The following is a 22,310-nucleotide window of genomic DNA, read 5'->3' as shown; positions in this document are numbered from 1 at the left end:
TGGAGCGGCGCTTGTCTCGAGGACGTCCTGAATTCTCACATTTTATTGGACCATTGGTTGAGTTGTCTGTCACAAGAACATACATCATTATCATTGTAGCTCATTAAAACTATTTTGTTTTACACTTATGACATTCACTGCACAAGAAGTGTTGTCAGTATGAGAGACACTTTCTTCTGCCAAGAGAAATTCACCATCTCTGGTAATTGTCAGAGACTTGAATATGTCTGATAACCTCTAATTATAGAAACTGGATTTTTTCATTATTTAATGATTCCATTCAAAGCTACATAAACATTTTTGTTAATTTGCACAGGCCAATGAGGACCACTTCCAAAGTCCTCTTAACAGCCTTCTGAAATTGAACAGAAGGGCGACGTACACCTCCAGCTGTTGATTAACCAGTGAACCATGACTCAACAGAGCTCAACACAGGCTCAGTTTGACACAAAAATGAGAAGTAAATAAATACACGGCATGGACACACACATCCATAAACAAATGCAAGAAATACATTAACAGCAAAGAATTTGTTTTCTTAAAAAAAAAAGGTGTTTTAAAAGAGTAATTCCAGAAAATGTCTGTGTGAGAAACAGCCATTGAACTTTATTATTTAACATGGTTTTCCCAAGTGTGTTAACGAAGTGGTTACCTAATGAAACAGGTAAGACGAGCAGCTACAACTAGAGGTGGTTTGACCCGCATTGTTAAGTGCACCACACATCACCTGCATCAGCTGACTGGGAGGCAAAGAGTCGATGATGATGAAGCTCATCGAGATGCAGCGGTGTGTGTTGCCCTTTAACCTTTGAGCAATACCTCGTGATATACAGGTGTTTTTATGATGCACTCAATGTGATGATGAAAAGAGAACAATCACTGTCCACTGACCTGATGCACCTTTAATTTAAAAACAACAAATACTGGCTTGACCTGTTGCTATGAGGAGAGATGACTGACAACTGGATAATTCTGTTGTCAGCAATATGTTCAAACCCAAGCAGAGGACTCTGAGGAAGAAGAAGACACGATGCCTACAAATCCACTTCAATGCTCCGGCAGTCCGAGCAGATTTAAAACAGATATGAGACTCATGGGTCTTTATTTGGGGAGTATGCAGGTTTCTGTAAACATACTTTTTAGTCAGACTCACTGCCACAAACAGAAAGAGGTTATTTATCAATTAAGGCATCGACACAGGCAGAGCTGTGCATTTCACCAGTAGAAAACAGAACAGAGAAAATATATGTACACAGGTACAGTTAAATGTTACTCGAGCCGCCTCTTGTTCCACTGGCTAGAAAAACTGGGACCAGGACTCGCTTCTTCTTGCTCCATGAAGTACAGGGGGAGAGGGCTTGTGCTGGGGCCAGGAGCTTTGCCCTTGTCAGATAACATCCTGAGGGAAAGCTCTTGGCCCCTGGCCCAGGTTACTGGGGCACAGCAATTTACAGGAAGGGAAGTAAGGACACAAGAGGTTTAAGGACGACTCTTTGAAAGGTGTCATGGCGTCTCTCCATCCCGGCTGAAGAAGTACCTGACGGGAGGACCAGCGAGGTCCTCGTCTCCATCTGCCTCCGGAGCAAATGACACCGTCAGGTCGACATAGCGGCGGTCCACTGATGGCTTGATCAGCTTCTGCATCCTGCAGAGAGTCAGAGTTAAAACAGTCGGTACATTGTAGACAACAGGTGTATTTCTGAATCATTTCCAGCACAAAAACTAAATCTGAACAAAGATCAAGGTGAGAAAAAGAGACTTATTTTCAGGTAAAGCACTCACGTCAATTTCAGTCTCTTTGAGTGTCCAGGCATCACAGGCACATAGAGCATTTTCACACCATGGACAACCATAGTGGGTTCGATTCCATACTTCTCCTGTCATAAAAAGCATCAACATGTTATTTGACACCATAGTTAAGATACATTAAAATAAGTGGTCAAAAACCTCAGGATAATCTAAAGCAGTATAATACGAGTAATGTTTCTTACTCTCACGGCATTTATCAAGTCAGACAGAGTGAAGTCCTCATGGCCAAAAATAGTCCAACAGTCCCAGATGGAGAAGTAGATGTCGTCCCTGGGAAAGACGTCACACAACTGTCAGCTTGCAACTGGAACTTTGTGGTGATGCAGCATTAGTGAGGTGTGGTGGCTAAAAGTGTACGTTAGCTCTTACCTGATGAGTGTCCGTTTGACTGGTGCAGGCTCGGTGAGCACCACTACAGGGATGGCCAGGTTAAAGAAGCAGTTTTTGAAAGATTCAAACCCGTAGCCGCCAACCACCTTGATCAACTCGAGGGCCACCTGAGTACATCGAAAAACAAACAAAAACATATAAAGAGAGCAAATAAACAAAAATGCTGAAATCATATGATCAATCATTAACACAGGATGGCAACATCTCAAACATGCATGTCTGTGAATTGTAAATTCAAGCCTTTTCTGAATACACTTCTTGGAAAGACAGACAAAGTGTGCTGGGACACTGCTCTCACCAGTCCAGCCACAGCAGCCGTTGCCGTGGCGATGGCAGGGATGATCTTGCCAGCGATGCGTTTGGTCTTGAGTCTGTCGGCCGGCTCGATGGAGTACATCCTCGCTCGGAGCGCAGATGCTGACGTGACATAGTCCAAGTGGCCGTTGCTGTCATCGTCCTTCTCAAACTGCAGCAGCCGCATCTGCAATCTCTCTACAGAGAGATCAACACATAGGAGTTACCACGAGATATAATAATAATAGTAATACAACATCTTCAGTGTATATTTATTAATTATTCATGTACCAGGGGTGACGCGGTCAGCAGCTATGGCCTGCTCTAGCTGTGTGATGGCCTCCCTCTCCTCATGACTGCTTTGAGGCATCTTCGTCTGATCAGGCTTCCTTACCGTCTCGTCTGTCTCTATACACTGGAAGGGACAGATCCACAACAAACAACAACTTCAGGATTCCTTGTTCTACATTCCGAAATCAAGGAGCAGATGAGTGGAGGAGCTTACTTTCTCTGAAGGCCTGTACTCAGGAATCTTGACATCTGAGAGAATCCTGGCCACTGCCTCTTTGGAGAGGTCCTGATAGATGGAAAGGTTTAGTCAAATTAGTGGGTTAAGTGTATTTGAGACAGTGTGTGCTTGAGTGCAGTTGACCTACCTTTTCTGAGTATGGGATGTTATAAATCCCTGCGAAAAGCCGAGCAGTGCTGATGATGAAAGTGAAGTGCCTGATGGGAACAGAGGTGGGTTTGGCAAGAGGCTCAGATGTGAAACACAAAATAAAAAAAGAGGCTTGAAGTGTAATATGAAATAATGCAGCACTTACAAAAAGTCGTTCAAGTCGAAATCAATGGGTGCTGGAGGTCTTTTAGGGGATTGCCAAAACAAACCTAAGGATGAGGACAAAGATTTCACTATGTACATACATTTTATACTGTAGTTACACATAGGAAATTACTGTGAAATAAATTTAGAGGCAAATGTGTGTTTAATAAAAACTTACTTCCATCTTTTAACCTTGTGTCCAGGGGGAAAGAGTACAACAGTTGTAGGGCCTGGATGAAAAGAACAGCAGAAAACAACGGTTATCATGTTGCACCATGTTATGAGTGTGTATTTTCAGGTAGCGATTTATTACCTTTCTCTTGAAATACTTTTCAAACTTCAGACGGGCTATAGCAACGCATTGTTCCCATAGGCTAGGTCGTCTGCTTAGCAGCTTAATGACCTGAAATGACGCCTCCAGGCTATCCCCTACCTGCATCCTCTGCAAACACACAAACAAATGATCATTCAAATCGATGTTTATTGTATTACATTAAAAAGGTTATAGAAAAACTTGATGCTTGATGCTATACAAAGTCTTACCTGTAGCACCGCTTCAGCCGAGGAGTGCGTCTGCCAGAACAGGTTGTACACGGAGGGCTTGTGGGCAAATGCATTTTCAAACTGCGTAAACCCATGGAAATAAAAATCTAAATTAGGATGGTACACAGACAAATACTGCGGAAAATTAAAGAGGGATTTGGTCAGAAAAGCAAACCTTGTCTCTGGCCCACTGGATAGTGTGCTCGATGACAGAGGGGAAAGATTTGAGTGTGCAGAATGGGATTTCCTCCTCTGGGGGGTCTCTCTGGAAGATATACGTTTAAGCATTGTACTTAGAGTAAAGTCTGTGTTTGTTAAGTCACTGGAGATGAACAATGCAGGAACAAAACTGGAGCAAAGAACAAAAATATGCTTTCACACTCACATGGCTATTGTAGGACTCTGTCAAATTTGGCACAATGATTTCTGTGTGTCCTTTAGTTCCCATGGTACCAGAGTCAAGGAGAGGTCTCTGATTAGATACACAGCGACTGAAAATTAAATGCATGCAGAAACACAACATCAGTACTTGGCTAAATGTCATTAGATCACAGGAAGTACAATTACTTGAATGCTTTGAACAGATACTGAACACAGTAATGTGTTTTTGAGCTTTAAAATAAATTACATAACTGATAAAAGAAATTAAGGCAGGTTTTAATTTCATTTTATTGTCACATTTATAAAAAATATATTTTCATTTATGGACTGAACATTGCTCATAACGCCACCTAGTGTTCCAAATAGTCTTGGACCTTGCAGGGCTTACATAGCACTACCGTCTGAAGTTGAAGTTGAAGATGAACTTCATTAACACTACATTAACATTTGCACCAACCTGTCTACATATCTCCGGGCCTCCACGTTGTCCAGCGCCGTGACCACCAGGTTCATGCGGCAATAGAAGGAGTCACTGTAGATATTGTCAGTAGCCGGACACACCTTGTTGAGGTGAGCATCCACCTGCAGTTCGGGGTTGATATCGCAAGTGGCTTCTGCCGCTGTGGTACTCTTCGGTTTCTGAGACAAAGAAGAAACAGGAGTGTGAGTGTGTTTACAGCATAGTGAGTGTTCTGTGATACATGTAATTTAATATTGAGGGTACAGAGGTGGAAAAGGATGTGTATTCACTTGTATATGATGTGGTCTGAAGAGAAACTGCCTGTTGAGGTTGGACTTTTCTATGAGGTCCGGGTCTGTAACGCACACCTGAGGAAGGACAGATGCAGTCTAGTTAGTTTCAGTAAATTGTAGAGATGCAGTAAGACAGAGGAGAGCAAACAAAAAGGGAGCGAATGCCCACCTCTCCTGAGCACTTGGCCAATCCAACCCCAAGCAGAGCAAAGTTTTTTAACATCTCACAGCCTATGGCACCACAGCCGACCTGGAAGAGAAGAGATGACATTTACTCAAACATAACCTTCAACTTAATGCAACACAAAAGATACCATCAACATGCTGAGAGAGTCTTACCATGAAGACTCTTAGCTTGTGCAGTTCAAGACACATAGATTCACCGATGCAAGCTCGTAATCCGTCATACCGGTCGCCCCTGGGAATGAACTCCTCTGCAGTCAGAGACTGAAGAGGCCGAACAACTTCGATGGCATCAAGGTAAAACTGAACAGAGATAAAGTTAACAGTTAAGTTATATAAAAAAAGATGCAAAATGCTGAAGAAATATTTGTAAAAGCTATTAGAGTTAATAGTTCCCATAAATGTGTTGCAATAGAAATGGAATAGACTTTGCTATTGAACTGTAAAAGCAACATTTGGCCTTTGAAAACAAGATCTACTGTTAAAATTTGGTGACCTACCCATTGCTGTAGTGGTGCAAACTTCCCTGTGATGGCCTTGAGAGCTTCCTGGCTGGCTAGGCCTCCTACAGCTGCAGCTAAAGGTGGAAGAGTTCCCATCGCCGTCCTCGACAGGCAGCTCACCAGCTCAGCATTAACAGGAGCCTGGGAGGAAAGAAGGAGAGAGGAGGAAGGAAAAGCAATGAGTGTTCATCTCTGCTGGGAATTAAAGGGAAATTCAAGCACAGGGATATAAAAACAGAAGAGAAGACTCACTTTGTTCCTCAGAGTAGCGTTCACTTCCTCAGTTAGCTTCAGTAAAACCTCAGCATCTTGTAAACACCTGATGGCATCAAAGTAAAACTGCTCACAACTGAACATGAAACATTTCAACACACTGAAAACCACAGCCAGGACCAATGCTATCCTCAGGTGCAGGAGTACAGAAAGAATAGCAGCAGATTGGATCTAGACAGGGAGCAGCAGAGAAATACTGAATTTACCCGATGCTGGGAAGTCTGCTGTGTTGCTCCTGGAAGGTGTCCAAAGCCAACATGGCTGCATGGATCTGAAGAGGAGCCTGATAGGTTGAATTAAGAAAAGATTGTGAGAAAACAATTGGCTTTACAAAAATAATAGGCATTTGCTAACTTGAGTATATATTACACAGCTTGGTTAACATAATAAGACTAAATTAATTAGTAATCTTAGTGATCGTTTTTCTGGCTTCACTCGTATATACAACTCTAAATAAGAGGGTTAATATAAAAATAGAATAGAATAAACTAAGAAGTCAGATTATGTTACTGGCCTGTCCACATGTGTGCTTGTTTTACTTTTTTAATATAATGTGATGCTTACATTTTTGACCATGTATGGATCCCACAGTTATTATGGCTCCATTATTCCTGAGCATCCAAACTTATCCTGTGGAGTAGGACATGCTGCAGTGTTTATGCTTTTTAGTGATGTGTCATGTTTGCTTTGCTGTAGAACTGGGTCAAATCTAACTGGCCCCCTGACCTCACTTCGCAATTTAGTCTCCAGGAACAGCTTCAAACACTCACCTCTGGTTTACTGAAGTCTGGTGTCAGGACATGAGGATCACACAACTGCCTCTCTATCGTTTCCTGAAATATAAAAATACGAAGGTGCTCAGGATGTTCAACTGGAAACACACGTTTGTTTTCAGGTTCAACTGTGATGTTTGATGTGACTCTACTTACAAATGTGTATGTCTTAGGGGTTTTCACCAGGAAAAAGAAACCACCATGTGCATATGGTTGTAATTGGGATGTATCTCCTATTGCATAACTATGAGGGGAAAGGACTGATAACAAACACACACACACACCAAAAAAAGAAACAAACATCGCTTAGATTAGATCACTGTACTTTTGTCACCAATACAGAAAATCTCATCAAATCTGCTCTTGGAACAACTCAAAATTGGACACAAATGAAAGAGACAGCATTGGTTTTACGTCAAATAAATATTACGACTATATTCTTAATGTTGGTTGCATCTCAGATTTTTCAGGTATGCTGGTGAAATAGATTTACAATAATACACTTACAGAAAAAGCTCAGCAAAAAACTTTAATGTACTGGAATCATTATCTGCAATGTTGACATAATACCTGAGACCTGTCGTGCAGTGCCGTTGAGTTCCGCCATGCCATTGACCTCTCTGAACACAACACTCTGGCCGGTCTGTAGGCCGTGGGGTTGGTTGTCCATGCATGTTACCACTCCTGGACTGTCCTAAAGGGGAAAGAGTCAAGAGAGGATTTGTTTAATGTTTAGAGTAACAATAAATTTAGAATAACAAAATGCCAATTCTACATGTTGCAGAAATCTACCTGACTGATACTTTGGATGAAAATCTCCTTGGGCTCCTCTCCTGTGGGATCAGAGACCTCAAACTCTTCCCCGAAATCGCAAAACACCCGCACACAGATGCCGTAGGCGTCACAACCAATGAACTGGCAGGGAAGAAAATGCAACAGTCTGGTTAGTTTACAGGAGCGTGTATGTCTGTCCGCTCGTGTCTGTCGCTCACGATCACATGTATTTAGTTATTAATCGATGATCAGGATCAGGATCGTTCCTCAGTCAGGTTTCGTCTCGTGTTGTGCATGGCAGGGGGTGTGCGCGCAAAATGTTTGACTTTTTTTCAAGCCCTAATACAGGTAGTGATAAATACATGACTGTTTGTGTGTTCCACATCCACAAGACATCGTTAACTCGTGCTCTGTGAGGTAGAACCACTGTAATGACTGCAGACTTACTCTGATGGGGGGTTGTTGTGAGTGGCAGAACTCATTTACTCTCTTCTGTAGGTTCAACCTGGCTTGGGTCATGATCACACACTGCAGGAGAGAGGAGACAGACAGACAGAGATCAAATGTTACCTTCAGTCTGCAGCAGAGTCTGGACAAAACAAAGCCGATGTTAATTAAGGTTATGTGAAATATACAAGAAAATGTTAACAAGTAAACAGGTGATGCGTAGAGCCACTGAGAAAGACTTTTATGAATCCAAACTGATCACAGATTATGTTCTACATAAAAACAACAAGCTTTACAGCCACATTTCAGGTCTAAAGCATTTTTCAAATTAACATATAACATGCAGGGGCAAATAAAAGTAAGTGAGCCCTTTGGTATTATTTCCATCTATGTGTTATAGATTACAATGTAGTTAGATCTCTAACCAAATACATTTGAATGAACACACAACGCATTGTTTTCTTCTTGTCCATATTGAAAACATAATTCAAACAAACATTCACAATGGTTGGAAATCGCTCGCTAATGACATTCGTAAACCTGGAGTCCAGTCAATGAAAAAAGAATGAAGTTGTATGTTTAAGCCACAGGTGATTCCACATTGGTCACAGTGGGGCCTGCAGGAAAACTATTTTACTGACTGACTAAGAACAACTCATTCACAAATGTCTTACCTGATACTGGCTAAGAAAACTGAGATCAGTGTTGTCATCCAGGGCAGAGGAGGACATGTCAACATGAACATAGGGGTTCAACTCTGCGACCCGAGGGCAAACCGCCTCCACCCTGAGGATGGATGAAAACTTTTATTAAACAATCTAAGCAAACAAGAGATGTATAAGGGTTTGCCTGTATATAAAGATCACAGTCCGCGTGTGAGTGTGTGATATTTCTCCATGCGAGTATAGTCCGTCCAGATGTATGTTGTATATTACCTCTTTCTGCTGTTCAACACATCCTCTTTGCGGATAAAGAAGTTGGAGCCCAGATCCCAGGTCTCACATTGTTTTGTGTCATGAAGGGTGACTGCCTGTACACACACAGAGCACACGTGTACACAGAGACTACAGCTAAGGCACTGGAAGGACAAAGGTCCTGATCAGACCTGGTATAATCATCCGTCCTGCGCTTAGTTTGCCTATTTACACCTGGTATTGAAATGGGCCCTGAATGTGTCTCACTTCCCCACTCTATTAGCAAATACACATACGTCAAATTATATTATATTAACCCAGAACAATGGTTGTGTGTGTGTGTGACAGTGTGAGCGAGAGAGAACAAGAAGAGTCAGGAGGTGATGAATGAATCAATGAGCTGCAGATCTGCTGTGAAGTAAGATTTGACCAATTTACAAAAAGGAACAATCGTTAGGTGGCCGTCAGTGTTGATATTGTGGCCACAAACAACTCCATATATGGGCAACGACAGGGGTAAAAATAGATTTGATGAATTGTGAAACTGTAGTGGGTTAGAGGCGTGAGCTGAGGAGGCGTGTTCCTTTAGATGTGGCCCAGGACGCATTTGCGTTCACTCAGCGAAAATATGTGGCTACACGAGTCCCAAACCACCTCAGAATGTGATCGGATCTCAGGACCCATTCGGGTGCATTCACACCTCTACTATGTGCTGATCACTTGTGATGGGATAACTCAGGACAGATGTTAACACCAGGGCTGATCGGACACTTTGAAACATTATATATTTGTTGGACAATCACATTTCAGTGAGGGTGCGTACCTTCACACCGGCCAGGACGATATTCTTTGCTGTAAAACCAGAAATCAAGTTAATCACCCTCAAATCAGTTGGCAACAACTATATGAATACATGCTGCTGAATATCTTTAAAGTGCTGTGATGGTTACCTATCTCCACTCCCAGTCCTCCCATTCCACTGAGAAAGACTGACGACTGGGCCATCTGGTGCATAGCACTGTCTCCCAACACATATCGCTGGCGACTGGAGGGGAAAGGAAGGAGCACAACACAACACTGTCATCTCCTGCCCGGACTCCGACGTGATCTGCAGCTTCTGGAGCAACAATAACAGAGTACACCTGGAAGACTCACCTGTAAAGAGAGTCGTCAATCTCCATCGGGTCTGCAGCCATGCCGGGAGGGGAGGAGGGGGGGTCCGAGTGTCAGAGAGGGAACGACCGCACCTGTCAGACAAATAGAAACACAGACCGTGGTCACAGACGATTTGAGTCAGTGTTAGCGGCTAAGATGGAAAAAAAAAACAACGCCCCGCTGCCGGTTAGCTAACATGCTAACTGAGTCACACTCTGCGCGTTGTTGACCTGACAGCTGTCAGCCGCGCTACGAGCTACACAGACAACCACGGGCTAACACAGCGACGCGTTGTGACAGTCAGGGACGCTAGCTGTTAGCTCCCGCCGGTTTAGTCAGGAAATGTGCTGAGAAAAGGTTTAGCTCGCTACAGCTAGCTTGCTCGCTAGCTAGCTAGCTAGGAGCGCCACCGCTGCCGGGTGCCGGTGGCGAGGAAGAGGAGGACACTTGTCATAAACTCGTTCAAAGTGATGACACACACGTTAGGCTACAGATAACCCCCCGCAGAGGAAAGACGTGTCCGGTCTGATCGGAGAAAGCGTTCAGATAAAGTCGTTGTTCATGTTGTCTTTAAAGAAGAGAAAGAATCATAGGAAGCCACCTGCCAGTATGAGCGACAAGCTACAGCGAATGAATGGCTGCGACTGGTTAAAACCTGGACTGCTTCCGGGTTACCATGATCACATGACCGAGGTCTCACACACACACACACACACACACACACACACACACACACACACACACACACACACACACACACACACACACACACACACACACACACACACAGTACTTTACTCGTGGATATTCTTATTTTCCATCCATGACTTTACACACCAATTGTATTTAACTTTTGTGTTTCTGCACATCACAATATGTCCTTATATTTATATATTCCTGCGCCACTGCACTTTACTACTCCACTCTGCTTTATAACACTTATGTACAAACCACTACAGTGAAAGGTGTATTTATGTAAATCTTTTAGTTTTATTCTTTTGTGTTTTAAAGATATTTTTGATTCTCTTGTCTACCTCATTCTGACCTGCTGTAACAACTGAATTTCCTCAGTGTGTGTGTGGATCAATAAAGTTTTATCATATCTTATCTTATTTATTTATTTATATTTATTTCGGTAAGTGTAGTAATATTAATCACTGAATTAAATATGTTAGCATTTCAGAGAATAAACCATTTTCACACGATCGCCTGTCCAAAAACTGTATATCCTGCTGGGGCCATCATCATGTCTTCTACGTTTCATTGATGGTGGCGCTACAACAACCGTCTAAAGTTTAAAACTTTGAAAATTCATAACAAATCAACCATAAGTGCAAAACTTTACAACTCTCCCCAATTTGTTGGCCCCATTAAGCAGAAACTTTCACACACTTTTAGTTGGCAGCAATTATGAAGTTCAATACTAGTAGTATTATTTGTTAATAGTATTTTAGCAATTTAATTAATTAATTATTGGTTGATTACAAGAATGACAAAGACACAAGACTATATTTTACATTGTTGTGAAATACCTGAATCAAAATAAAAGAGAAAAACTATTTCCTATTCTTTTATATATTCGTGTATTTACCCGTGTTGGACATCAGTGCTTAACTGTTAGGGACATATTTCTGAACCAGATCCAACTAGAGAGACAAAACAGAACAAAAAACAGCTTTCAGTGTTTATAGGAACAAAGTTCAACAGCCGAGTGAAACATTGACATCCTACTTAGGTGGACAATAATGTATCAAAAACACAAGCTGTCTCATGTACCATTGTGTGTGTGTGTGTGTGTGTGTGTGTGATAGTTTGTTTCATGTTTGTGTATCTGTGATTTTGAAATAACCTTAAATTTCAGGACAAAGATCTTTTTACTCAGCCTTTTTTTTTTTTTTTTTTTGGGACAAAACCTCTTGACCTCAGACTTTAGAGACACCCTCCCTCTCATCATATTGGTCAGAGACACACACAGGGACCACCCCTCCACTGAACTGGAGCCAAAATCATGCTCATGCACACAACGGACGCCAAACTCCAAAGTGCCACTTCGATCTCTCCAACATTTGCCAACAGATTCATTCCCTCCTGGCAATGTGGTCCAGTCGCATGGCACTGCGTCGGCTCCAGCGGATTACTCCACTGGCTCTAACAAGCAACATGCAGAGAGAGATGTCCACCCTGTCTCGGGTATACATCACCAGACAGATCCCACCCGAGGGTCTGAAGATCCTGCGTGAATCTGGACAGTGAGTGTCCTGTTACATCACTTAAACTCTATTTCTTGCAATGAATTGGCTGCTGTATCTCATTTAACTGTGATAGAGTTGTGCAGTTTGAACGTCTGCTTGGTAAAGTTCATCATTTACTCTGAGTAAACAGAATTGCTAACGTGTGCCCTGAGGTTGGGCTGATAAGACATGTAACTGGAGGGGTATTCCCCCACAAGACAGCTCACTTTACCTTTAAGTCCCAGTATTTCTGTGAGGGCCTGCACTATATATGATAAATGCTGTAAATCAAGGGCTTTAAATGAAGAATCCCTTATACTTGTGTAAAGTATCTATATTTTTCTGCACCACTATTGACCAATGACCTTCCTTTGTGAAGGTCACTGCTTCACCTGCTCATATGCAGGTGGACTGGACAAGTTACTGTGTTTTAATACGTGTGCTTGAAGGTATCAGAAGGAAACAGTTGCAGCTGTCAGACAGATTTGAAGCACCTGAGACACTTTTTGGCATACATGTCATGGCTTCTATTTTCCCAGGGTGCAGTTCCAGCTGTGGGACTCAGATGACCTCCCTGTGCCCAGGCAGGAGATGCTCGAGAAGGTCAAAGGTGTTGATGCCCTGCTGTGCGTGCTGACTGAGAAGATTGATGCAGAATTGTTGGACGCCGCAGGTCAGAGGACAGTCCCTGAGCTTCATGCAACGTACAGTGGTTCTATTTATGCATGTGTTTCTGTGTGTGATGCATTTCTGCAGGTCCAAACCTGAAGGTCCTTAGTACTATGTCAGTGGGTTTTGACCATCTCTCTCTGGAGGAGCTGAAGAAAAGGTGATCGATTAACACACATCCATTAAGAAGTGTTGATTTGTGTGTAGACTTGTGTTTCTGACCAATATCTCCATTAAAAAGGGACAAAACCAAAGAAAAGTCATTGTTTCCAGCTCCTAAAAGATTCTTGTAATGTCTGTGTTTCTCTCCAGAGGAATCCGTGTAGGTTATACTCCTGATGTTCTGACAGATTCTGTCGCTGAACTGACTGTAGCTTTGCTGCTCACAACCTCCAGGAGGCTCATAGAGGCCACGCATGAAGCCAAGACGTAATGTTAATACACACACACACACAGACAAACCTGTCCAGGCAAACATTCATAGATGTTATTTTAAAAAACACAAACACCCCTCTCTCTCTCACTTGTGTCAGAGGTGGCTGGGGCACATGGAGAACCCTGTGGCTGTGTGGACATGAGTTGGCCAACAGCACTGTGGGTATTCTTGGCCTGGGGAGGATCGGTGAGCACAGTGTCTGACACACGGTACACAGGCTTATCAAACAAAACTGCAATTTCTTTCAGTCTCAGACTTCTTCCACTGTGAATTTGTTCTCAAAGGTGTCGCCATCGCTGAGCGTCTGGCGCCTTTCAAAGTAAAGAAGTTCATTTACACGGACGTGGTCCCCAGGCCTGAGCTGGCCAGTATGATCAATGCAGAGTATGGTAAGGACCAGATTGATGATGTCAGCATTTTCTTTGTATCCACAGAAGGAAGTTTGACATGTCACAGTAGGAGGTATTACTCAACAGTCCTGGAACAGTCCACCAAATTGCTCACACTTGTAGAAATCGGTTCCATAAATGTGCCTGAATTTTTTTATTAAGACCCATGTATTATTCCCATGGAAATTGGGAAAAGTTAAAGAAAGTGATAATAATTCCAAACCCACGTCAAAATTTGATGGGTTCTTTCTTAGGCCATGTTCAAAACATAACCTCCACGTGGGAGGTAGTGATCCAATAAACAAAGGCTGCTCGATGTTCATGGCCCTGGTACACTGTCAGGACTTGGTGATTACATTGTTGACGTCTGTAGTAAAACCTGTGCTTTTCCTCATTTTCTGTCAAAGACTCAACAAGGTGAATTGAGGTTTACCTGAGATTTACTGCACTCACATAATTTCAAACCTTTTGACCTTTCACGTGCTCATCTTAGAGATATTGATGAGTTTGCTCTCAGACGTTTTGTGTCATGTGACATCATCAAGCCTCTGTTTTGGTCGTAGTCTCCTTCGATGAGCTGGCGAAGCAGTCCGACTTTCTGGCCGTGTGTTGCGCTTTGACGCCAGAAACAAAAGAGATCTGCAACAAGAACCTCTTCTCCAAGATGAAGAATACTTCCATCTTCATCAACACCAGCAGGTAAAACTGTTGCCTGTGAATGAGAAGAGTCCACCGAGAGCTGTACCTGTGTTATAAGCGTGCTCTCTTTGTCAGAGGTGGGGTAGTGAACCAGGACGACCTGTATGAGGCGCTGTCCACCGGGCAGATTGCAGGAGCTGGTTTAGATGTCACTGTCCCTGAGCCCCTTCCCATCACCCACCCTCTTTTTACTCTTAAAAACTGCGGTGAGTCCATCACACAGTTTCATCCTTTTATTATCCCACTTGGGCAATTTTTCTCTGTATCATTAACTCTCACTTCCAATAAGTAGTCTTTTTTTAAATCCTCTCTTCCCAGTGATTCTTCCACATGTTGCCAGTGCCTCCTTCACCACCCGTAATGCCATGTCTGCCCTGGCGGCAAACAACCTCCTCCTCGGTCTGCGGGGTGAGCCGATGATCAAAGAACTCAAGCTGTGAGAAGACGGTGGTTCCACTCTGAGAACTGGCTGAGTGATGGACCATTAGTTCCACCTACCTAGTTAATTTAAAAAGGGAAATAAAACCAGTAGATTTGACCAGTTTTAACAGTATGCCCTTGTTTCCTTTACTTTTGACACGTCACTTATAGGATCTCTGTGCCTTTTCATAAAAATATCACCAGCTACAAAATAATTTTCATCTTTTTTTTTAATTCAATCTATACAACGACTGAACATACTATACAATCTTCATAGCCTTCAAACATTTAGTCCACTCATGGTTACACAACGTTAGATATACAGGAATAAAAACAGAAATCCTTCAGGTTTGGCATATCAACAAAAGCCCAGCTTTTCAAGATAAGAGGGCGTAAGGCAGTGACTTTCTTAATCAATTTGTTTTTTAAAAGTTTGGCATATTCATACAGGGGTAATATAGTCAGTGCATTTTTCAGAGATTCACATCAACAGCTTTGGTGGAGCAGCATTTGAATTCCTAATAGGCCACTGTGTGAGACATGGAAGCCATTTTGGAGGAGTTTTCCTTCACCTCATAATTTTTACAAATCACAGCCTGCTCTTTCCATCATGACAGAGGAGGCAACAGCGACCTTACTCCACAGTGAAGAGATTTACAGGGCAGGCCGCAGGTTACCTTTTTTTTTTTTTTAGAGGGAGAACATCTGAAGAGGCAATTTCTCTTCTATTTAAGATTATACTTTAAAATCTGTCATTTTCTATAGGCTAACAGTGCAATGACTCTACAGTACAGTGGGGAAAGCAAATGAAAATCAAAGACCACGTGAAACTCTCCGACAGTGTAAGAGACATGATATAGCAAGCAATCAGGTATATAAAAACGCATATTTGAAGTTATTTTTTCTTTTCAGTTCACTAAAACAGAACTTAACAACACTGCATGGACATTCAATTACCAGGGAAGCTGCTCTTATTTACAACCTGCTGGAAGTCAGACATTCTCAGTTAGGTTAAAGTTAAAATCTTTAGTATGATATTATTTTCTATAAACTAAACTAAAATTAGGTTTCCTCCTAAGGATGTGTGGCATTTTTGAATCTTAAAACAAAATAAATTCTGAATTGAACAATATTTGTGAAACTTACAGTACCAATCAAGTTAAAGGTCGACATTAAAAGTATATTTGGGTAAAGAAAACTCCTTTTACATTTACATCTATGTAAAAAATGATTGTGTAAAAAATCTTTTGTTTCTAAATTATCCCCATGTGAAATATTCAATGATGTTCAAGTTTTGCGCACAAGTGGAATTTGTGTATGGCTAAGAGGAGCAAAACTTCACTTCAATCCAACATAAAGGTGAAGTAACAGAGCAGGTAGAGTTGGATAATTGCAATACGGCAAGACTTTTCAAATAGTTTAACATTCCAGTAGACATGTTAGTTATAAAAGAGCATGATTTGTCTAAGTGCTTTAGTAACAGATGCAACATTAGATGTAAAAAGAGACATTTATAAAGCACTGATATCAAGTACAGTAGCAAACTTATACACAACGTTGAGTAGTTCATGAGTTGTTTTGTCTCTTCTCCAAGAGCAAAATTATGAATCCAACCACAAATGTGCAATATTTACATTTCCAAAGCACTTTTTCAGTACATGCTGAACCTCTTTATCCTGTAAACAGTTTACTCAGGCGACACAAACTGCACACACACACACACACACACACACACACACACACACACACACGCACACACACACACACACACACACACACACACACACACACACACACACACACACACGCACACGCACACGCACACAGATGATGGACAGTCAGTAAATGTGATTGGCCACAGCTGACTTTTTCTTCTGGTCATTACTAGTCAGGAACCAATACAGAAAGTGTTAACTATTAGTAACCAGTTTTGCACATCTTGACACAAAATAAGGTGCATGTACATTCTTCTGTGAAGTCGTTATCTCAGTATTATCGTAGCATTATGATACAATATCATATTATGCATTTCTCCAAATTAGACTGGAATGCCCAGTAAACACAGAACTGATCCTGCTGCTAATGCAAAGATGCTGCAAGTTCAATCATCAGAATTGTTTGCTTCCTTAACCAAAGGGACTTCAATGTTAATAGCTTGAGCTGTAAACCGAGGCAAGATGTGATCAGAAAAATGTAAAGGTCCCATTGCTCCACAAATTGGACCTGGCAATCCACAGGTACATATTTATCAAAGTAAGACATTTACTCCTGTCGTCATGGAAAGTTTGAAGGCCCTGTTACTTCATACTGAATTATTTGCCAGCTACCAAACATGTTAAAATATTAACTAAGGTGGTTAAAAATGCAGCTGTTTTAAAATGCTGAATTGTTTTCTGTTGTTGTTCTTATCCTGGTCTCTTACTCTATCTACCTTTTGCACATTGAGTAAACGAAAGAAGACCTTTCTTAGTAAATACAGAAATTATGTCTTGCACCAATTTACATGACGTCCATTCACAGCTGCCTCTGATCTACAAACACTCAGACATGGACATTTTTTTAAAAACACAAAACCGCTGACCAAGATCATATAATACTAAGTCCATTTGCTTTTTTGTTAATCATATGGGAGAGATTACAATTTACATCAAAGGTACTATCAGTCAATAGCAATACATACATGTCCTGCATCCCTACACTCTTCCATCAGGTTAAATGTCTTTACAGATACTTTTACTGACTTGATATTACTGGTTTCTCCAAAATAAAAAAAATGATGATTACATCATCATCCCTGTCTTTGGTCTGTGATCAGGACTGGTTAGTTTGAACATAACAGCTGATCTGACTGGTCTGTCACAGCTTCAGATATTTTTAGGGACTTTTATATTCTGACTCCCAATCCTACATCAGGCCGTTGGACATGTTGCTGTTCTGCCAGCGCAGACAGGTGGTCTTGGAATGCTTGTATAGGTGGGAGGACTGACTGAAGCGCTTCCCACACTTGAGGCAGGCGTAGGGTTTCTCACCTGTGTGGACACGGATGTGTTTCTTGCAGTCAGTCAGGGTTAGGAAGGTTTTGCAACAGATTTTACAGGCGTATTTCCGAGCTCCCTCGACCACCAAGACATTGTGCTCGGACAGAGCTTTCTTGCACTTAGACAGGACGTCCGCTGAAGCACGGGTGAGCTGAGGCGGGAGGGAGGTGGGCCTGCCACTGTTCATGTCATACCCACCGCTCTCGTTGAGAAGCAGGGGACTTGCCAGACTTGAGGAGGAAGAGGCAGAATCCTGAAGAACACCGCCTACACCTTCTTCTCCTCCTATACCGGACAACATTTTGGGGGCAATACGCCTGTATCCTGGATAGCCCAGAGAAGCAGTGGCGGCTCCTCCGGCTCCTCCGGCTCCTCGTGAGGGTTGCCCTAGAGAGTGAAGCCCCAGACTGGAGCGCTGGAAGTCCAAACCAAAGGGCTCAAACCCTCCATGCCCTCCACTCATATTTCCTCCACCTCCTCTGGGGTTCCCCAAACTGTCGTGCAGGGGACGGAGGAATAGAGAATCATGCTGCAAGTTGTCTCCAAAGCTGTTGCGACTCTCACCACTGAGTGGGGACTGCAGAAGACAAGAAGAAGCAGAGCCAGGTGGTCCAGCAGCATCCTGTCTCATCAGGAAGTGATGTGCATCCCCAGTTGTCGTGTTGGGCAGGTTATCTTCTCCTGTAACCAACCCTGCAACACCACTTCCGTAATCCTTTGGGCTAAGGAAGCTAGAAATACTGAAACCAGGTTTGCTATTTGATCCGTTGTTACATCCAAAACCTCCGGCGCCTCCTCCCATGTGGCTTTTGATGAGAAGCTGGGAGCTGGGCTGCAGCAGAGAGTCCGAGCTGGGTTGGGGTTCCGAGGTGAAGCTGCGGTCGCTGCTCTCTGGGCTCAGCTCCACCTTCCCCTCTTCCTCTGGACATCCAGGCTCGGCCGGGTCGCTGCCCTCAGCCTGCGATGTCACGTCACTGATTTCATCCGTTGGCTCAGGCGAGCTTAGCGGCTCTCGTTTAACCACCACCTGTGGGAAGCAAAGGACCAGTTTTAACTAAAGCAGATATTGATTTTCTGATGTTTTGGGGTTATTTTAATCGAGAGGAGCCTACAAGGACAGCAGCTTATTTAGAGCAGAGTGATTTGGATATGAGTTAAATGATTTTGTGATGGTCAGGATCAAAACGCACTTACAAACAGATTCATTAATTTTTCATAGACAGCAAAATACTGTATTTAATATAAATATGGTTACTAGAATTACAGAAATTTAGATTTGTATAGTGTGAAAAAAATCTAATTCCACAGACGTGCACCTCGTCCGAGTTTGCGCATTTAACAGTTTGGTGGATCCATCTTGGAAAACTCGTGAAAATGTTCTTGCATGAGGTCAACTGCAAGTTTTCAAAAACAAGAAGCCACAGATTTACCTTCTGTTCTTGTTCTTCAGCCTCCTCTTCCTCGGTCCCTGATTTAATCTTCACCGCTAACCTGTTGTCCTGGTGGTCATGGTCATCCATATCCTCCTCCTTGCTCACTCCTCCCTGCATTCTCCCCAAGTTCCCCCCCCCACAGTGTCCACTGTCTGACTGGCTGGGCATCTGAGGATCATCTTGGGAGATCCCTACGAGGCCAGCATCTAATTTTGATTCGTCCCCCATCTTGTGGGAGTCCGGGGACAGGAGTGCTCCTTCCTCCCGCTCTGCGTTCAGCCCTTCCTCTCCCAACAAACCGTGGTTAGGGGCTGAGGGGCGCTGCCTCTGCCTGGGTCTCTCTTCTGACAGGTTCAGTGCTAGGGAGGGCTTGCGTTTGTGGAAGCGCCGGATTGGGAAAGAGGCTCTCTGTCCTACCTCTCTATTGCCAACTATATTTCCCATCCCATCCTCCTCTATCCCACCCAAAGCAGAGCTCACCAAGCTGAGTCCGAGCTGCTGCAACAGGAAGGAGCGCTGCAACTTTGTTGTGGCAGCATTTGTTGCAAGGTTAGCATTAGCTGCTAGAGTAGGGTTCACTGCTAAATCTGCTTGTTGCTGCTGCTGCTGTTGCTGTTGCTGCTGCTGCTGCTGCTGCTGCTGCCTGCGCCTCTGCTGGTCCTGCTGAGGGTGGTGATGTGTGGGTCTGTCCGATGAGGAGGACATAGGCAGCGTACGTGTTGTCAGGTAGTGTTTACAGGCTTTCACTACATTGTTGAGGTGCAGGTGTGAGGCAGCGAGGAGGATATCCATGACGTTGCTCTCCCCCAGCATCAGTGTGGACGTGTACATCATGTCCACCAGTGCAGCAAAAGCTTCAGCCGTCACCACCTGCAATCACACAAATATCTGCTTGATCTCGTCTGTGCTATTTTAAACGGTAACAAAACTGAATTTAATATGTCAAATATGTCCATGTTTTAACTGGATTACACTCTTCCACACCCTCTATGCGGTCATCATTATAAATTATTAAGATTATACTACATTGCTACTGCCTTTGACAAGGTTTTTACGATCCTGACCTCGCTGTCCAGCTGAATCATATTCATGCTCGAATCTCCCTCTGCAACAGTGAACAGGGCTCTGAAGTGAGTGCTGCAGGCCGCCAGCACAGAGCGGTGGGCTTTAAAGTGTCGACTCCCCACAACGATGACACAATCGCACAGCTGGCCATGGACACGCTGGTAGTTCAGCTGCTGGAAGAGCTGCTCAAAGTGGCCCGGGAAATCCATGACCCTTAATACATAAAAAAAGAGTATATAAAAAAAAGAGTTGATTAGTCCACATCAACACAGCATTGATAAACAGGATTTTCTTTGAATCCTTTGATGGGTTGTCAGATATCAAACACAACAAAAGAGGTTATGTTTTACATCCTGTCTGTCTGTTTGTTTGTTTGTTTGTTTGTAAGCAAGATTACACAAAAACATCTGAACGAATATCCACGAAACCTGGTGGAAAGATGCAGTTTGGGTCTGGGAAGACCAAAAGGCATTTTTTTTTACATTTTCCCAATGAATAATTCATAGATCTCGATGAAAAAAAAGTGATACACGTGATTATGTAAAAATTGGTTACATCCTTTACCGTTTATAAGACAAAACATGCAGCTTCGGGCTCTGGGAAATTGTGATGGATGTTTTTTTCACCCAATTTATTGACTACACGTTTAACGTGGTAACTAATCAACAGATTATGTGACAGCAAAGATAACATTAGCAGGCTGCCTGAGGCGATGGAGGCCTGGGATGAGACTGTCAGGGGGACAGAGTACATGGGAGTAATGATGGGGTAACACAGGTGAAGATGCTGTCACTTGCTAGGTTTGTTAGAGGAGGTGCTGATGTGAGGATGTAAAACAAATCAAAGTCTGCAGCTGTGGGACAAAGGCAGTAATGTGAGGGGGAACTAAAATATCAGTGGGGTTATTAATCCATAATGTAAAGGGACAAATTCTATCTATCTATCTATCTATCTATCTATCTAGTGGGGTTATTAATCCATACTGTAAAGGGACAAACTTCAAAGAAACACTGTATAATGCACAGTAGCTAGTTTACACTGAATTTATGCATAATAATGATAAAAACAATACAACACAGCTAACAAGTCTGGACTAGCTGCCACAGGAGCAGTTAGCTACTGTAGCTGAACGAGCAAACACACGGTGACAATATGGAGCTGCTGACGTCTGACGTTACCTTGAATTATCCTGAAAGCGTCGGTCCCAGGAGGAAGAAGAAGAAGAAGAGGACCGGGCCCCGAGCAGAGATACCGAAGAGGCTAAAGTTAGCTGGCTGCACACCAGCAAATAGCCTGTTAGCTACAACGCTAGCATTAGCTTGCGGTTGGCTCTGGCTGCGCCGCTTCCCCTGTGTACAAACTGCTGTTTGTATCTTCAGATCTAAACTAGCTAACATTTCAGGCTGCTAACACGGTCTGTGTAGCGGTCACACGCCATGTCCCCCCCCCCACCCGCGATCCAGTGTGCGCTGTGTCCTCCTGTGTTTGGATGTGAGCTGCCGGGGATGTGTCCTCTCCGTGACCGCTTGTCTCACGCATCTGTCGGTGTCCTCCCCCAGGCACAGTCGGGCATAATAGCAACCGTGAATGAGGCGGACACGGGCTGTAAAGCGATCTCTGCAGGGAGACAATGTTTCACTTTATGAATTCTCCCATCAGTCACTGTGCAGACGGCTTTTACCTTCCAGACTCACAAGGTGGCGCTGTTTCCCCACCAGAGCCACTTCCTCATCCTTCTACTATCTTACAGCAAAGTCTGTCTGTCTGTCTGTCTATCTAGCTATATTTCTATCTATCCATCCAATCAATCAATCAATCAATCAATCAACCAACCAACCAGTCAGTCAGTCAGTCAGTCACTCAGTCTGACTGATGACTGTCTGTCTGTCTGTCTGTTGATCTATCTATTTGGATT

General features: G+C 43.1%; 3 protein-coding genes across 6 annotated transcripts; 1 reads left to right on the top strand and 2 right to left on the bottom strand.

The window, feature by feature from the left end:
• Window positions 1-16: 16 nt before the first annotated feature.
• On the bottom strand, window positions 17-10,698 carry uba6 (ubiquitin like modifier activating enzyme 6). 4 transcript variants are annotated; one of them, XM_035145809.2, is made up of 32 exons: window positions 10,617-10,698; window positions 10,016-10,107; window positions 9,811-9,905; window positions 9,684-9,712; window positions 8,882-8,976; window positions 8,621-8,732; window positions 7,947-8,027; window positions 7,518-7,640; window positions 7,296-7,419; window positions 6,882-6,985; window positions 6,723-6,785; window positions 6,159-6,235; window positions 5,932-5,998; window positions 5,677-5,820; window positions 5,333-5,479; window positions 5,163-5,243; window positions 4,991-5,068; window positions 4,698-4,879; window positions 4,245-4,350; window positions 4,035-4,124; window positions 3,860-3,940; window positions 3,630-3,758; window positions 3,495-3,546; window positions 3,318-3,381; window positions 3,150-3,219; window positions 2,999-3,070; window positions 2,785-2,908; window positions 2,498-2,691; window positions 2,179-2,306; window positions 1,992-2,079; window positions 1,783-1,877; window positions 17-1,645 (listed from the first exon to the last, which is right to left on the bottom strand). In XM_035145809.2, exons 2-32 carry the CDS (start codon window positions 10,054-10,056, stop codon window positions 1,504-1,506), a joined length of 3,078 nt encoding a protein of 1,025 aa, XP_035001700.1. In that variant the 5' UTR covers window positions 10,057-10,107; window positions 10,617-10,698; the 3' UTR covers window positions 17-1,503. The 4 variants fall into 4 exon arrangements, with proteins under 4 accessions (XP_035001700.1, XP_035001682.1, XP_035001691.1 ...); XM_035145791.2 differs by having other exon boundaries at window positions 10,621-10,696; XM_035145800.2 differs by lacking the exon at window positions 10,617-10,698 and adding an exon at window positions 10,497-10,597.
• Window positions 10,699-12,048: 1,350 nt separating this feature from the next.
• grhprb (glyoxylate reductase/hydroxypyruvate reductase b) lies at window positions 12,049-14,987 on the top strand. The gene is made up of 9 exons (XM_035145954.2): window positions 12,049-12,264; window positions 12,786-12,919; window positions 13,003-13,075; window positions 13,228-13,344; window positions 13,449-13,537; window positions 13,636-13,740; window positions 14,304-14,439; window positions 14,515-14,645; window positions 14,758-14,987. Exons 1-9 carry the CDS (start codon window positions 12,110-12,112, stop codon window positions 14,877-14,879), a joined length of 1,062 nt encoding a protein of 353 aa, XP_035001845.1. The 5' UTR covers window positions 12,049-12,109; the 3' UTR covers window positions 14,880-14,987.
• Window positions 14,988-15,071: 84 nt separating this feature from the next.
• On the bottom strand, window positions 15,072-22,086 carry LOC118100566 (zinc finger and BTB domain-containing protein 5). Its single transcript, XM_035145836.2, has 4 exons — window positions 21,574-22,086; window positions 20,395-20,608; window positions 19,328-20,200; window positions 15,072-18,924 (listed from the first exon to the last, which is right to left on the bottom strand). Exons 2-4 carry the CDS (start codon window positions 20,602-20,604, stop codon window positions 17,764-17,766), a joined length of 2,244 nt encoding a protein of 747 aa, XP_035001727.2. The 5' UTR covers window positions 20,605-20,608; window positions 21,574-22,086; the 3' UTR covers window positions 15,072-17,763.
• Window positions 22,087-22,310: the final 224 nt, after the last annotated feature.

The sequence above is a fragment of the Hippoglossus stenolepis genome, chromosome 2, assembly GCF_022539355.2.
Source record: "Hippoglossus stenolepis isolate QCI-W04-F060 chromosome 2, HSTE1.2, whole genome shotgun sequence".
Taxonomy (NCBI): Eukaryota; Metazoa; Chordata; class Actinopteri; order Pleuronectiformes; family Pleuronectidae; genus Hippoglossus; species Hippoglossus stenolepis.
The sequence above is the reverse complement of the archived record's forward strand: the minus strand, read 5'-3'. Positions and strand labels throughout refer to the sequence as shown.

What these genes read in the sequence shown, in the direction of transcription:
- uba6 (XM_035145809.2), bottom strand. Translation starts at nt 10,056, where the DNA reads ATGGCTGCAGACCCGATGGAGATTGACGACTCTCTTTACAG. An exon ending in GTGTTGAACAGCAGAAAGAG is followed by an intron (nt 8,733 to 8,881) that starts GTAATATACAAC and finishes ATCCATCCTCAG; the next exon opens with GGTGGAGGCGGTTTGCCCTC. An exon ending in TCATCCAAAGTATCAGTCAG is followed by an intron (nt 7,420 to 7,517) that starts GTAGATTTCTGC and finishes TTTCCCCTTTAG; the next exon opens with GACAGTCCAGGAGTGGTAAC.
- grhprb (XM_035145954.2), top strand. Translation starts at nt 12,110, where the DNA reads ATGTGGTCCAGTCGCATGGCACTGCGTCGGCTCCAGCGGATTACTCCA. An exon ending in CTGGAGGAGCTGAAGAAAAG is followed by an intron (nt 13,076 to 13,227) that starts GTGATCGATTAA and finishes GTTTCTCTCCAG; the next exon opens with AGGAATCCGTGTAGGTTATA. An exon ending in ATCTTCATCAACACCAGCAG is followed by an intron (nt 14,440 to 14,514) that starts GTAAAACTGTTG and finishes TCTCTTTGTCAG; the next exon opens with AGGTGGGGTAGTGAACCAGG.
- LOC118100566 (XM_035145836.2), bottom strand. Translation starts at nt 20,604, where the DNA reads ATGGATTTCCCGGGCCACTTTGAGCAGCTCTTCCAGCAGCTGAACTAC. An exon ending in TGATTCAGCTGGACAGCGAG is followed by an intron (nt 20,201 to 20,394) that starts GTCAGGATCGTA and finishes GTGTGATTGCAG; the next exon opens with GTGGTGACGGCTGAAGCTTT. An exon ending in CTGAAGAACAAGAACAGAAG is followed by an intron (nt 18,925 to 19,327) that starts GTAAATCTGTGG and finishes TGCTTCCCACAG; the next exon opens with GTGGTGGTTAAACGAGAGCC.